Here is a 16,043-nt window from a genome sequence, read left to right as displayed (position 1 = left end):
AGTTCGTGCCCCGTGTAGCCGCGCTGCACGGGGTTCGAACCAGCGGGGTTTTAAAAATGGCGGCTCCCCGCTTATGCAAATGAAGCCCGGGAAATTCAAATCCCGGGCTTCATTTGCAAGTGCGGTATGCCTACATTACCCTCCTAGTTCGAACTAGGAGGGTAGTGCAGACATACCCTCTGTGACAAGACCTGAATAGCTGAAAAAACACAGATACAGGCAGTCCCCGGGTTACATGGATCCGACTTACATCGGATCCCTACTTACAAACGGGGTGAGGCAACCCCGCATAGCTGCTTCCCCCCAGCAGACCAGGAAGACGCGAAGCCTTCGCTCCCCCCCCCAGCAGACCAGGGAGACGTGGAGCGGCTTTTCTCAGCAGACACCTCAGCTTGAGAATAAAGGACTGAGGGAAGTGAGGTGTGGGAGAATAAAATTGAGCTCTGGAGAAATGTTTGGCTAGTTTCCCCTACAATATGTACCAGTTCCGACTTGCATACAAATTCAACTTAAGAACAAACCTACAATCCGTATCTTGTATGTAACCCGGGGACTGCCTGTACTATCTAAAAATTTACTCTGCTGTGAACCAAAAATGCTCAGTGTTGACTCAGAAAAATCCATAAGGACTTCAAAATATATTCATATTCTAGGAAATGTCCTAAAAATTAGATCTATAACAAAAACCATTTATACACTCAACATACACATGCATTCACGTGATGTGTCTTATGCCCTTGTTTCCAATAGAGATCAAGTTTATACTGTAAACTTAAATGAAGTTCCCAAGTCAGAAGTTACTCCAAGCAAAGTGAGTAGATGTAGAAAAATTGATTTGATTTTAAGGGAATTTTCAGGTCAAAAATTAAACCTTTTTTTATTTGATTTGATTTAAACAGAAATTAACCTGGAGATCAAGACAGCAGGACAGAGAGAACTGTGCTATGAAAGGCAAACACAAAGTATGTTTATCATATACAGACCACTAAAAGTAATACTATCAAGTATAGGCAAGAAATATGTTTTTAATTCAAGTTGTTTCTTCTTTCAGGATGAATGCCATAACTTTATTAAAGTCTTTGTTCCCAGAAATGATGAGATGGTGTTTGTCTGTGGTACAAATGCATTTAACCCTATGTGCAGATACTACTGGGTAAGCACATTAAATAATATGCCATTCATGTATTATTTTATTGGTTTACAAAGTAATTGTGTTGTGATAGTTGCAGAAAAGGACCTGGGGGTTACAGTGGATGAGAAGCTGGATATGAGTCTACAGTGTGTCCTTGTAGCCAAGAAGGCTAATGGCATATTAGGTTGCATTAAGAGGAGCATTGCCAGCAGATCCAGAGATGTCATTATTCCCCTTTATTCGGCTCTGGTGAGGCCACATCTAGAGTATTGTGTCCAGTTCTGGGGCCTCCACTACAAAAAGGATGTGGACGCATTGGAGAGGGTCCAGCGGAGGGCAAACAGAATGATTAGGGGGCTGGACCATATGACCTATGAGGGGAAGCTGAGGAAGTTGGGTCTGTTTAGTCTGCAGAAGCGCAGAGTGAGGGGGGATTTGATAGCAGCCTTCAACTTCCTGAAGGGAGGTTCCAAAGAGGATGAAGAAAGGCTGTTCTCAGTAGTTACAGATGGCAGAACAAGTAGCAATGGTCTCAAGTTGTGGTGGGAGAGTTCCAGGTTGGATATTAGGAAAAACTATTTCACTAGGAGAGTGGTGAAGCACTGGAATGGGTTACCTAGGGAAGTAGTGGAGTCTCCATCCCTAGAGGTGTTTAAGTCTTGGCTTGACAAAGCCCTGGCCGGGTTGATTTAGTTGGGATTGGTTCTGCCTAGAGCAGGGGGCTGGACTTGATGACCTTCTGAGGTCTCTTCCAGCTCTATGGTTCTATGATTCTAAGCTTTTTGGTAAGACTTGCAGAATATTTCTTTTTCCAAGTGTCATGGAATAGAAGGTAAAAATAGAAAGAGTACATGGATAGAGTTAAGGTCTGTGTAAAGGTAATATTACCGTTTCATGCTGGCATGGAGAACAGAGAGGCAAATCACCAACAGTTTATTTTTCTTCTCCAGCTGAACACCTTAGAGTACGATGGAGAGGAAATTAGCGGATTGGCAAGATGCCCATTTGATGCCAGACAAACCAACGTTGCCCTCTTTGCTGGTAAGAACTTTTGATTAATGATGCAGAAGGTGCCAGAGGGCTGTAAAAGAGAGCACAGAGAAGCTGCATGTGTCACAGTGCCTCAGATTTGAAGATTTGAGAAAAGCACCTCAAAAGGATTAGAAACTAAATTGTTAAAATGTGGGTTAGAGTAATTTTTGGGAGTGTGGCAGTACAGAGAGAGAAGATTATAGGCTAGTAAGAATTCTATGTATTATTAATGGCCCATTAATACCACATTTTGACTGTTGTTTTAGATGGAAAATTGTATTCAGCAACAGTAGCAGATTTTCTGGCAAGCGATGCTGTTATTTACCGCAGCATGGGAGATGGATCTGCCCTAAGAACAATAAAATATGATTCTAAATGGATAAAAGGTAATTTTGAAAAAATTACTTTCCCCAGTGGTATATGTAATTTTATTGGCCTTCTGGATTAAGTGTATCATATCCAGTCTGTTTCTATATAAACACTGTTAATGTACATGCAATGTTTGGTATAGCAAGATCAAAATGATAAGAAAGCAACATTTTGCTGATAAAGCACAATCTTTGTTTAAAATGTAAGAGTTCTCCCTCACTCCCAGTTAAATAGGTTAATGAATGAATCTATAGTAACAAAGACCTTCACTGTAATACAATTCCTTTGAGGCCTTTTTACAGTCCATTAGCTGACATTAAAGACTACAAGTTCATTTAAGCTTGAATGCACCCATATTTGGACTTCCTAAAGTGTCTTGAATATTGGAGTTCACTTTAGTTGGTATGTAACCAAGGGAAAGCCTTTAAGTCATGCAGAGCAGGCAGTGTCTTATACTTATTGAATGGTTATTTTAGGTAAACAGCTTTCTCTTCATTCTTTCTTGCAGAACCACATTTCCTCCATGCCATAGAATATGGCAACTATGTTTATTTCTTCTTTCGAGAAATTGCAGTAGAGCATAATAATTTAGGCAAGGTAGGTATATAAAGTCAGTATGTCACAATCAGCTGTGAAGTATCAAAAATCTTATGAGGGTGAGATATAGTTGTCATGGTAAATACCTTCAACAACTAAGATCATTTACATAAAGTTTTTTCATACAGAAATGTCAGAAAAAGCAGAACAAAGTATAATGTGATATCTTGAGCCTTAAAGCTATTTGCATTCACCCTGTCTTGTTAACAAAATTCTCCACAGGTATCCTTTAGTGCTACCATTTCCTTAATTCAGGAAATGAGCAGATACTCTGTTTTTGCCTGCTGTTTATAAAAAGTGGGGAGGGTCAAAAGGTGGCTCCCTGATGCCGCTAGATAATGAATATTTTAGTCATACTAATGCAACATATGATACTTCTGCTTCCCCATTGAAGGATATTCTGTAGTAAATTACTAAACCATTTACACATGGTTAATTAAAGTCTATAAATCTCACTAACAATATGATTTTGAAAAAAGGTGAAGGCAAGACTAGGAGTGTTGTGTTGGCTCAATGATGCATTAAAATGCTTATGCACTAGAAGCTAAATGTTCTTTGCTTTCTTCCTTTCTGTACAGACTCAGAAAAGCAGCTATGTAGCTGCAACGTTCCTGTTGACAAAATGATCCTTGGAAAATGGGGGTACTTTTCATAGCATTTCATAATCCAGTTTTCTCTTTACCTTCTGTGCCCTGTATAGGCTGTGTATTCCCGTGTGGCACGCATATGCAAAAATGACATGGGAGGCTCCCAAAGAGTACTGGAAAAACACTGGACTTCATTCCTAAAAGCTCGACTCAACTGTTCTGTTCCTGGGGATTCATTTTTCTACTTTGATGTTCTGCAGTCAATCACAGACATAATAGAAATCAATGGAGTGCCTACTGTTGTTGGTGTATTCACCACACAGCTTAACAGGTGAGAGATGAGCAACCCTAACATCAAAAGAAGCTCTCTAGTTCCCTGTTACAACTAGGATTGTTACAAGAATTCAGACTACAATAGTGCTAGCTTTTTTATTATTATTTTATTTTACAGCATCCCTGGTTCAGCAGTGTGTGCTTTCAGCATGGATGACATTGAGAAAGTGTTCAAAGGAAGATTTAAAGAACAAAAGACTCCAGACTCTGTTTGGACAGCTGTACCTGAAGACAAAGTACCAAAGCCAAGGTAAACGATTCTTGCTCATGACACAATAATATTATTCCTGTAAATTGCTATCTTTAAATCATTGACACATTGGAGAAACTAGTCATGTCAAACTGAAGCAGCGGCTTTGTCTTGGACCTTAAGTATTCTCATCAGCAGCCTGCCCTGCTCTTTCAAGATGCTTACCCTTTCTCATTAACTTAAAATACTGAGAGAGAAAAAAACGTTGCTTTCCTTTCAGACCTGGCTGCTGTGCAAAACATGGTCTGGCAGAAGCTTACAAAACCTCCATTGATTTCCCAGATGAAACTTTATCCTTCATCAAATCCCATCCACTGATGGATTCCGCCATTCCATCAGTCATTGAGGAGCCCTGGTTCACAAAGACACGGGTCAGGTATGACATCTTGGTAAAATAAATTACCCCTGTACATTAAAAAAAGAAACATTCTTCTGAGGCCTATGCAAAGAATGACGCTTCCATGGTCAATCTTCTAGAGTTCGATTTAGTGAGTCTAGTGAAGACGCATTAATTTGAACTCAGAGGGTGCCCCCTTTGGTGCCAGTAAACCTGCTCCTCACAAGGAGTAAGGGAAGATGACAGGAGCATTTGCTCCCATTGAGCTCCTGCCGTGTGGATGGTGATTTAAGATACATCGACTCCAGCTACATAATTAACGTAACTGGAGTTGCATATCTTAATTCAACTTTCCCCTTCAATGTAGACCAGGCCTGAATAACTATGTACCTTTTGGGTTTTGTAGATACCGATTGACTGCAGTTGCTGTCGACCATTCAGCAGGACCCTACCAAAACTACACAGTCATATTTGTTGGCTCTGAAGCAGGAGTGATACTTAAGATCTTGGCAAAGACCAGACCTTTTTCTTTGAATGACAGTGTATTACTGGAAGAGATTGATGCTTATAATCATGCAAAGTAGGTATTATTTTACGAGACCTGCTGTCCAGAATATCAAAGATATTCCATTGTGTTTCTCACTGTGTCATTTTTTTCTTGCTGGCTAACAAGTAGTGGTGTTTCTCTCTTTTTTTTTAAACACTTTCTCATCAAGCTCCTCACTCCCACTATTTATGAAGGAGATATGCTGCTGAATAACCTGAAAATATTTTAGTACATACCATTTTGTGGGTAGCAGAGAACATTTTCATTCCATGCTGTTTAGGAGAAATTCCATCAGCTGCTTGATACCAAATACCAGTACTATACACTATTACCTTAGCTAAGGAAGTCATTTAAAGAATTTGAGTGTTCAGTGGTAAATAAAATAATCACTAATGAAATAAAGATTGTTTGTTTTGTAAGCAAAGAATGTGGGTAGTGCCATGTGAAGTGTTCCATTTAAATTCCAAATGGACCAAGCACAGATTTTTAGTGTCTGCTGTTTGGCAGGTATATTCAACACAGGAAGAACACAAAACCTGTGGATTTAGAGCTTTCCTATCTGGATCACAGAACTTGTCACCCAGCTGCAGGTCCGGAACCAAAAAACAGCTTTGGTAATCCTTAGGTTGTATGGTTTAAAAGTAGATTAAAATACAATGATGTGTAAGCATTTCTAGGGTGCTCATTGTTACAATGTCCAAACAGTAGTAGTTGTTGAGAATAATTTTCAGAACCTACACAGCTGTAATTGATTGACAAATAAAAAATGTTTCCAGTGCAAGCTTTACACAAGATACTCTGGTTTATATTAATAACTATTTCAAATTATTCTTACCAAACAGGTGTAATTCAGAAAGTGAAGAGGACAGAAAAGTCATTTCCCTTCAGTTAGATAAAGAACACCATGCTGTATTTGTGGCCTTTTCCAGTTGTGTGATTAGAATTCCCCTCAGTCGCTGTGAGCGTCATGGATCATGTAAAAAGTAAGCCTACCCTCCTGAACTCTCACGTAAAGCAAAAGCAAAGAAATTTCTGGTGCTGGAAGAAAACCATTATTTTCTCTGGTTTGATCTTGCACAGGTCTTGTATTGCTTCCCGAGATCCTTATTGTGGCTGGCTAGATCAGGGGGTGTGCGGAAGAGTGAAACCTAGCATGTTGTAAGTGCTATTTTTAATATCAACCCAGTGTATCTATATGTGTGCATACACTCATTCATTAAATCTCTTTTTTTAATGCTCTATAAATACATTTCTCTTTGTACATGTAAGAAACAGAATGCTAAATTCTGGTCCAATTCTGTATCTTCACTTAGGGAAGATTTTGATTTCAATGTTCATTTTACCTCTGTAAGGCCTATCAATCAGACCTATAGGAAAGGCTACCTGGAACATGATGCAGACACATTACTGATCATAAACATTTATCTGTTTAGCAAAGAGATTATATTATTGTTATTAATCACTTCCAGGAAACCACAACAATCAAGAATGTATTTAAACTTGAATTAGTCCTTTTCTTATTTTCATAGTCTCATAGATAGATGGGGAAAAGTCTCCTCTACAGCTTAAATTGTCTCAATTTCTTGGACTGTTGGAGTGAAATTTGCTCACTTGATTTTTACAAAGGTGAAAAGATATATTTTATAGTAGAAAGTGTGTATAACTTTTCCATAGCCCATCTGTACCTTTCCAAGGGCATTTTGCAAAATCATGCTCATGAAGTACATTTCATTAGCAATTGTAACTTTAGATGTGATATTTATAATGGGTCAATATTATCTTTAGATAGGCATGCCAAACTCCAGTTGATACAGTTCTAGTTGTATGGATATAACAGCAAAGAAGAATGGTTGTCCTTATATATAAAAGTTAACAATTATTGTGAGAACTTAATTGCTTAGTGTAAGTCCTTAAAATTTTAAAGCCTGTACATAATTTTTTTATGTAATATAGAGTCTTTCTGCTATCATGCAACTCCCCTTTTCCCTAAAATTGCTGAATAACTGTGTGTCTGGTTTATGCTTTCAGAAGAAAATCATTTGTTTCTCTGCTAATGCTATTAATTGCAGGTTCTCTTTGTTTGTTTCATACAACCACAGCACTGGAGGATATGAGCAAGATGTAGAATATGGCAATACAGGACAGCTTGGGGACTGCCACGGTAAGACACAGTCACTGCTTTTAATTTATAATGTGTCAACAGGAGTTTGTGGCCACGCTTCACTGTGGATGTTAAATTTATGATGATCCATTCAGTGACACACTGCACGCGCCACCTAGTGTTACCACGAATAGTCACAAAGCTGAGCTATTTCGGCAGGGATAGCAGAGATGTTTTACCTCTTCCTCTGTACTCCCCCCACCCCCCACTTTGCTATCGACTCCAGAGAGCTGCAAGGTATTGAACAATTTCCCTTTTTTGTAACAGATCGTATTTTCTTTTTTATTTTCAGTTACTCAGGTCTTAAAATCTTTTGCTTTCTTTTGGTTACTTTTCACTGATTACTTGTTCCTTTAATTCTTTTAGAAATTTTGCCTACTACAACTACACCAGATTACAAAATATTTGGCGACCCAACATCTGGTTAGTTTTTTTTAATTTTTTTGAATTAATGACCTTTTCTTTCCTTCAGTTCAGCATTTTCAGCCCTTTTTTCCCTTTCTTTTGCGCAGGTGACAAGTCTTCATTTTTGTGCTTTTACTCATGTTCCCACTGATAGTAAACCTAGCTGGACTCTTGCTCAGCACTTCACCCTGTGTAGCCGCATGTTAACAGCTCATTATTTATTGAGACACATCCTTTATTCAAGAGCCTGATTAACATAGATGACATCTTCACTGCACGAAAGTCCACTCAGCTTTACTCTTTCCTCCCCCATGCATTTGTGAATGCCCCTCTCTATCCTTTCTAATATATGGATGGCAAAATCTCATCATCTTCCTTTTTCTCTTTTCCCCTCCCCCAATCGTATAAAGCAAATACACATTTTCTAATATGTGTATTTCTGTGTTTTGGAAATGTTTTGATAGCTATGCTAATGTTCATCATTTAACATCACAAACGGTATAGCACAACAGGGGCTAGAACAGACACATACTGGTTGGTGCAGTGTTGTCCTAGGACCTTCATACCCTTTCAGCATTTTTTTCACAGCATTTTTATTGCAAATCCCTAATTTCCAGGAACATAGGAGCCAATGTTGCTGTATTGAACTCAGTAGTAAAACCCTTATCCGTTTCAACAGAAGCAGCCATTATTTTCCAGAATTTGTTCCAAAGTGAAACTTGCACTCTAGGGGTTCGGCTCTAGGGGACATTCTTGTTTGACAAATCTGAAGGAAATCTGTTTGGCTGTTTAAATTGTGGGAATGCAACAACATTTGGTTTCTCATAGTATTTGTTCCTGTAGCGCAACAAGAGAACTGTGTTTGATAAATATTTTGCAGATTTTATTTCCCATAATATAATTGTGTGTGTAAATATGGGGGAGGGTGACAGGCATATTACTGAAGTGCTGCTTTACTCACATGAAAGTTTACTTCAACTTTCAGTCTGATTTTTTTAAAGACAGACATAACCTGATGTTTGATCCCTGAAATAGCTCATATTTAAGTGCTTACTCTTTCAAGGCAATCCCTACTTGCAGGCACACATGGATAAATCTGTCTAGCCCTGTGCACATAAATCAGAGATTTGCACCTACACAGTAGGCTCAGTGTAGACTATTAGACTTAATAGGTTTGCTGCTTATGAACATTACCACATAGGCCATAATGACTTTATACACTAAATTCATTACTAAGAAGGATCTAGATAGCATATTCCCTAGGAGCCATTACAATATAAGGGGTAAAAAATGTGTATCAGCTCTAATGGAGCTGATCTGGTTTCCCAGGAATATTTAGCATTTTGGCCTCTCCCAAGGTCACTAATACATATCTTTTTAGAGATTTTTAAGACAATGAACCAGCTTGTCTAACAGTAAGCAATACAGCAATAAAGTAGAAATAAGTTGTGCTTTTCCCCTACTCCTTCAGTTGCTCATATCTTCCCCACTACCTTCCATTTGATTTTCCTGGTTTTTGAATAACAGCTTTAATGTATAATTTGTACTTTTAATCTGATTTTTGGCAGCCGTATGCACTTCTGTAAAATATAGGTCATATATTGCCCTAATATCTAACTCCCATTAAATGCCTTCTTGAGCTATAATTTAGAAATACCACAAAACCGTGAGGAAAGCCTGTTTGTAATACACATTAATAAAAATCTGTTTGCCATCACAGACATGGAGTTATCCACAGCTTCCATTACCACAATGGCAAGTATCCCAGTTATAGCACCTAAAGTGACTGGTTCCTGGAAACCTAAAGTGACTGGCTCTCGGAAATTTGTAGTTCAAGATGACCCAAACACATCTGATAATCCTGATCCATTATCAGGTGTCCCAAAGGGTAAGGCCTTACCAGGGAATACATTACAGCTGAATGGAAACCTGATAAGCATCATTAGAATTTTGAAAATGCTGGGACAAGTATGATTTACTCTATTTCCTGTGAACATACAGAAGGTGCAATCATAGTCCTCTTGCCCATTTAATGCATGTGGGCAAAGTGAAGTTCATAGTTTGCAAAACTCCAGCTGAAGTCAGCAGGAATTCTGGGTGCATGGCAAATATAAATTCAAACCTTACGTTACTCACCTACTCAACAGGTGATTGGTTACTAGAGCTAAATGAAATATTTCAGCTGAAACTGTTGCTAAAAGAAGCAGATTCAGATCAACCAAAATATTTTTCACATTGATTTCACTGAACTGTGGTTAAATAAACCCAAACAAACAAAACTGAAAACAAAAGCAAAACATTTGTTTCTACACTTTGGAAATGAAACATTTTAATTTTTCAATTTGAAACAACTTTTTGATGTAAAATGTACTTTGTGTTTTAAAATATGCAAGTTAAAAACATGACTTTTTTTCTTTTACCTTTTGGTTTACGAAAATTTTGGAAAGAAAATCATTTTAGGATGACCCAAAACAGTCTTTTAGAATGGCTAGTGAACTGAAAAATCCTTCAATGGGCTATAGCACAAAAGTAGCTCTAGAGTTTGGATGAGACTGCTGGTCCTCTCATCCAAGCACACAGTGCCTTTATGTATTGGCTAATGTCTAAAGTGCAACGTAACAGCCCATTTGTATGTGGACAAAACTGCTCAGATGAGGTCCAATGTTATACTTGTTGAACACCCAAAACTCCCATTCAGTTTAGTGAGTTTGCAAGGAAAGCAGGTCAACTTTGAGGCTGAAATTATACATTGGAGAGTGGAGCATGTGCACTTGCACACAGATAGCTGTGTAGTCTCTCAATACACGTTTCCTACTCATCTGAAAACTAAGAATATATTGTAAAGTCTGATTTATAGATTATATACAATCCATCAATTGCTTTGCCTCCTTTCAATCAAGTTAAACTTTGCATAGGTTATTACAGAAACAAACATTTCAGATTGGCAAAAAAAATATTACAATCAACAACTGCCAAAACTTCAACTGAAATTTGTACTGGTACATAGAATATCTTGGTGACTGATATATTTGCAAAATTCTGTATTTAATGAAAAAGTCACAAGCCAAGGGAAGATCCTCAATTCTACAAGTCACCCAAATATATCAGGTTTCCCATCAGCCATTATGGCAGTACATTTGTCATTTTAACGTCTTTCGGTTGTTCTCAGTATTATTTGCTTTAAGTTAATATGTTTTTGTTCTAATTTGCTCATTTCTTATTCACATTCTGTGACATTACTATTAGTGAATCTTTCCTTTTCTCTTCTGCACAACACCATTAAAACCTATAACCCTGGACATTAACAATATTTGAAGGCTTTACCTCTAAAAACAAGTCAATATGTTTAGAGCCCTTTAAATCCATGGATGTTTGCGGCTGTTTTTTGAAGATATGGATGTGGCTATGGATACAAATTTTGTATCCACTCTGGGGCTCTAAATATGTTCCTATACTCTCAACTCTTCTTCATTTTACCTTCCCTGGGTATAGTTAACAGAGTTACTTCTAGAAACTAACATTGTCTTAATTGCAAGCTGACTGTGGGTGATTTAAAAATAAAGAATTAAAAAATTGAGAGATACTGTGATATGTGACGTATACTAATAATATTTATTCATTCTTTTAGATTTTAACAAACTCTAGTGCTTTTTATTAACCTTATATTTTTAAATTATATGCAGTTTGGAATACTCATTACCAAGTACATAAGAAAAAAACATTTTAAAGATACATGAATAAAATAGTGTAATCTTAAATTGAAAAAAAGTAAATAATCATTCAGAGTATGGTTCTCTAAGCACAGCAAAGTATAAATGTATTAGTTCATGTGTTTTGCACAATAAGAACATGCTTATAAACACCACAATATGTACATTATTCAGTCTTACATAACATTTACATAATCCTATCTCTCCTTTGATTTATGAGTTGGGTAAGAAATTGAGATAAATATTCTTCCATGAGTTATTAATTGCAGTCTGGCAGAGTAGCACCTTCTAACCCCAATTTTCCAGCAGAAATTGTTAATACTAATAACATACAAACCAACATTTGTGAGCCTTAAAGGATATTGTGGATAAGGATAGGCACTAGAATGGAATAGAGTGGAATGCTGGCAGGCTTTTCTCATTTGTAGATGAAATGGAGAGTTTCCATTTGCAATACTCAATACTAGCACAGTAACTTTTATTTTAGAAAAAGTACACACTCCAGCATGAGAGAGGATAGAATCCAGACTATGTTAACAAACACTCATCTAATTATATATCCTTGTCCTTCATCAAGGCAGGCAGCTGTTGTTTTGGATCATGTAAGTGTGACCGATATTATTTTAATGTACCACATATGTTTGTTGCAGGTGTAAGGTGGGAAGTACAGGCAGGAGATTCCAACCAAATGGTACACATGAACGTCCTGATCACTTGTGTCTTTGCTGCTTTTGTACTGGGAGCCTTTCTTGCAGGAGTGGCAGTTTATTGCTACCGAGATTTATTTGTACGGAAATCCAGAAAAATACACAAAGATGCAGAATCTGCTCAGTCCTGTACTGACTCCAGTGGAAGTTTTGCTAAATTGAATGGGCTATTTGATAGTCCCATCAAAGAATATCAGCAAAACATTGATTCACCAAAACTGTACACAAATCTGTTGAGTAGCAGAAAAGAACTGCCACCAAGTGGTGATACAAAATCCATGATAATGGACCACAGAGGTCAGCCTCCAGAATTAGCTGCACTTCCTACTCCTGAATCCACGCCAGTACTGCAACAAAAGACACTGCAGGTGATGAAGAGTCAGTCAGACAAGGCACATAGCAACCTCAATACTTCAAGAAAAGAAACCCCTCTTAAAAGCCCTCAGTTTTTTCCTTCTAGTCCTCCGCCCCATTCTCCATTAAGTCATGGACATATTCCCAGTGCTATTGTTCTTCCCAATGCTACCCATGACTACAATATGTCATTCTCAAATTCTAATGCACATAAAGCCGACAAAAAGATGCAAAATATTGAGCATCCACTTACAAAACCATCAAGCAAAAGAGACCACCGGAAATCTGTTGATTCTAGGAACACCTTGAATGATTTTCTGAAACATTTAAATGAAAATCCTAATAATCCCAAATCAATTATGGGAGACATTCAAGTGGCTCACCAGACTTTAATGCTGGATCCAATGGGAAATATGTCTGAGATTCCACCTAAAGTTCCTAACAGGGAGGCATCTTTATACTCTCCGCCATCTACTCTTCCAAGAAATAGTCCAACAAAACGGGTGGATGTCCCTACCACCCCAGCAGTACCAATGACTTCTTTAGAAAGACAAAGGGGCTATCACAAAAATTCTTCACAAAGGCATTCAATATCTGCCCTTCCTAAAAACTTAAACTCACCAAATGGTGTTTTGTTATCCAGACAGCCTAGTATTACCCGTGGAGGGTATATGCCTCCTGCTACAGGCACAAAGATGGACTACATGCAAGGGACGCCTGTCAGTGTTCATCTACAGCCTTCTTTATCCAGACAAAGCAGTTACACAAGCAATGGAACCCTTCCTCGCACAGGGATAAAGCGGACACCATCCATAAAGCCTGATGTGCCACCAAAACCCTCATTTGTTCCTCAAACAACTTCAGTCAGACCACTGAATAAATACAGCTACTAGGACTGGTATATTCTATTAGTATGTGGTATTGACCTGTACAGGTTGTGGGATGATGTTGTGGGAGAGACATAAGACAGAGATTTGCTTATAATTAAAGAGAACAAAGTGGCCAAAGAAACTGTCTTTACTTCAGCAACATCTATGTCTTGCCACACATTGCTACAGCAAGACTTGCTAAAATAAACAAAGGAAGGTGCTGGTCATTAAATTTCTTTTGTTTGGAGCTAAGGAGACATGTAGCACAATGGGAGTGGGGCTACTTTATTCTAACTAACTGATAAAGTACTTGGAAAAATCTGTAAGCAATTACTTGAAAATGGGTTCAATTTTAGACTGCCGTTACACGTGGTCTTCCCATTAAATGTGAACATTTTAGTATGTATGCATTCACCTTGCCTCTTGCACAAATGTCGGAAAATGGTAATGTCTCAATGAATACCTGGGTTAATAAGCAATTTGCTGAAATTCAGTCTCTGGCCCAACAGTAGCATTGTTTGTTTCTACGTTTGGCATTTTATTTATGCCATGGATAAAGCTCTGTATGTGTGTGTGTGGGTGTGTGTGTGTGTACTGTACACACTAGGTTGTATGTAGATTGCCATCGCATCTCTTATGCTGTAGAATTGTTTACATTGATCATGACTGAACAAATGACTCTCTTCCTTCTGCAGTCCATTGGGTTCAGTTTGGAGACAGCTAAAGAGGAACTGTGCACCTCAGTCAGCATTCCAGATTCTATAAATTGCCGAATTAGTAATCCAGTGAAAGCATACACTTATGTTAATTCTAAAATAACATGATGCTGCTATTAATTCAAATCTGTGCATTTCAAATCTGTGTGGGGGGGAGGGATGTGGGGAATCTCACTGTACTTCCACAGTTCCTCCATTAAATACCTGGCCACTGTGAATCTGAGCCCCTGTAATTCTCAGCGAGGGCAGCTAATAATTTAGAACACACTAGGCATTGCCTGTATAATAAAAGGTTACCTTTTTGTTGCTTTTAATAACATCTTACACTCTGATAGACCCTAATCAATATCAAGGAAGAAGCACTAATTGGCAGAAGCAGAAGCAGTCTGTGAAAACTCAACTGTAGTGCAATCAATTTGTTTATGTTGTGTAATGTAAGTATTTTCTTCAAAGTCATGCAGGTAATGACGATATTCTGTACATATTATGTGTGAGTTTACCTGAATCTGTGCATTTTGTGCCTTATTCATGCGAATGATAAAAGTACTAAGAATCAAGTGTCCTCCATATAGCACATATTTCCTCAGTGCCAGTTGTAACTCTCTTAACAAGCACCCAAAAAAGATAAAAAAGCAAGAATAAATTAATGGTAAATAAAGGCAGCCGATAAATCAAGAAGACAGCAGTATTAAATCACCTTGCCATGATAAACATTCCACTGATCAGTTATAATGTGAAATCAAGTAAGGTTTCTAAGGTAATGGAACACCTGCTAAAGTTGTATAAGCTGTTCAGTAGGTTTTACAGTATCCACGTGCAGGTTAATGTTCAACACAGATGGCTGTTTTAGCTTGCAGACTACACTCTGCCATATTGTTTATTGAACATAACTGTAGAAGTAGCCATGGCAGAGGAATACTCGTTAACTAGAAAGACAAATAACTTCAGTCGGTTTCTGAAACAATGAAGATTTATATTACATATCAGAGGAAGAGAAAAGGTTAGTCTGAAAAGTAGATCACTGTTACAGAACATAGAATAAAGAATAGAAATTATTCCTTTTTTATTTCCTCTTCACATGAAGGCTGTTTTTGGTAAGGAACTTTTATTTCCTGAGACCTTTGAATCCAAAATCCTGTGATCTCTTTTCTTAAACATTTCAGTCTTGCGACTAAAACAGTACAGATTAATAACAAAAAACCAAAATCTACAGTCTCCAAATGACAAAAATGGATTTGAAATCACTTTACAAATATTAATTAATACAGACTTGTGTGGAACTGAAACATAAATGTATGTGAACCCTGATATGAATCCTGATAACTTTCTGTAACATTGTGCTGCCTTGTAGATGGTAATGTGAGTTCTATCAGTATTTATGTTGAAATTTCTAACATTCAACCTAGTCATTCTGTTAATTTAATAATACAAAAGATGCTTTATCCATTTGTGCAAAGGTAAACGCAGATTGTATCTTTTTTAATGGTACGGCATAAAAAGTAACCCTAAAAATGAAGCTGCTCTATACCATAGAGTACTTTAACATGTATAGATATCTTGTAAACTTGTATTGTGGATGTGTAAATAATATGTTCTTTGGGTTTTTAACACCGCATGTAAAGTCAAAATAAAATATTCAAATCTACTGAATTTTTAACTTTTTTGTTACTGAACATATTTATAACATGTTTTCCCTTCAATAAGATAATACTACTTATTTTTAATAGCTTCATTAAGAAACCACAGACATCCCCTCATCAGCAGTAGGGTATCATGCAGATGGCAAAAGATTGATTATATAGTACACAGGTGTACTTCTGTTTTTATAACGGTCTAATGCTGACATGAAGGCTCTTGAGAGCCTTACACAGACAACTGTTATACTCCAGAGTTAAAAATAAAACATCAAAACGATTGGTGTGGGGAGGGAAAATGTA

The 16,043-nt window shown here is 37.5% G+C and overlaps 1 protein-coding gene across 14 annotated transcripts in view; it reads left to right on the top strand.

Moving 5' to 3' along the window:
• Positions 1–15,751, top strand: part of SEMA6D (semaphorin 6D) — a 374,148-nt gene extending 358,397 nt beyond the window's left edge. For 7 of the 14 annotated variants that reach the window (XM_075897218.1, XM_075897219.1, XM_075897222.1 and 4 more), the window contains 16 exons: positions 751–811; positions 900–962; positions 1,052–1,153; positions 2,083–2,173; positions 2,431–2,550; positions 3,042–3,130; positions 3,831–4,048; positions 4,169–4,300; positions 4,521–4,676; positions 5,044–5,217; positions 6,027–6,167; positions 6,265–6,342; positions 7,254–7,345; positions 7,712–7,768; positions 9,471–9,638; positions 12,111–15,751. In XM_075897218.1, coding sequence (XP_075753333.1) covers positions 751–811; positions 900–962; positions 1,052–1,153; positions 2,083–2,173; positions 2,431–2,550; positions 3,042–3,130; positions 3,831–4,048; positions 4,169–4,300; positions 4,521–4,676; positions 5,044–5,217; positions 6,027–6,167; positions 6,265–6,342; positions 7,254–7,345; positions 7,712–7,768; positions 9,471–9,638; positions 12,111–13,414 — 3,046 coding nt within the window. In that variant the 3' untranslated portion in view covers positions 13,415–15,751. The remainder of the gene's footprint in view (positions 1–750; positions 812–899; positions 963–1,051; positions 1,154–2,082; positions 2,174–2,430; positions 2,551–3,041; positions 3,131–3,830; positions 4,049–4,168; positions 4,301–4,520; positions 4,677–5,043; positions 5,218–6,026; positions 6,168–6,264; positions 6,343–7,253; positions 7,346–7,711; positions 7,769–9,470; positions 9,639–12,110) is intronic. The other 7 variants (XM_075897224.1, XM_075897226.1, XM_075897228.1 and 4 more) reach the window with 7 other exon arrangements.
• Positions 15,752–16,043: the final 292 nt, after the last annotated feature.

The sequence above is a fragment of the Pelodiscus sinensis genome, chromosome 14 (assembly GCF_049634645.1).
Source record: "Pelodiscus sinensis isolate JC-2024 chromosome 14, ASM4963464v1, whole genome shotgun sequence".
NCBI classification, from domain to species: Eukaryota; Metazoa; Chordata; order Testudines; family Trionychidae; genus Pelodiscus; species Pelodiscus sinensis.
This window is presented reverse-complemented; position numbering and strand designations above follow the sequence as displayed.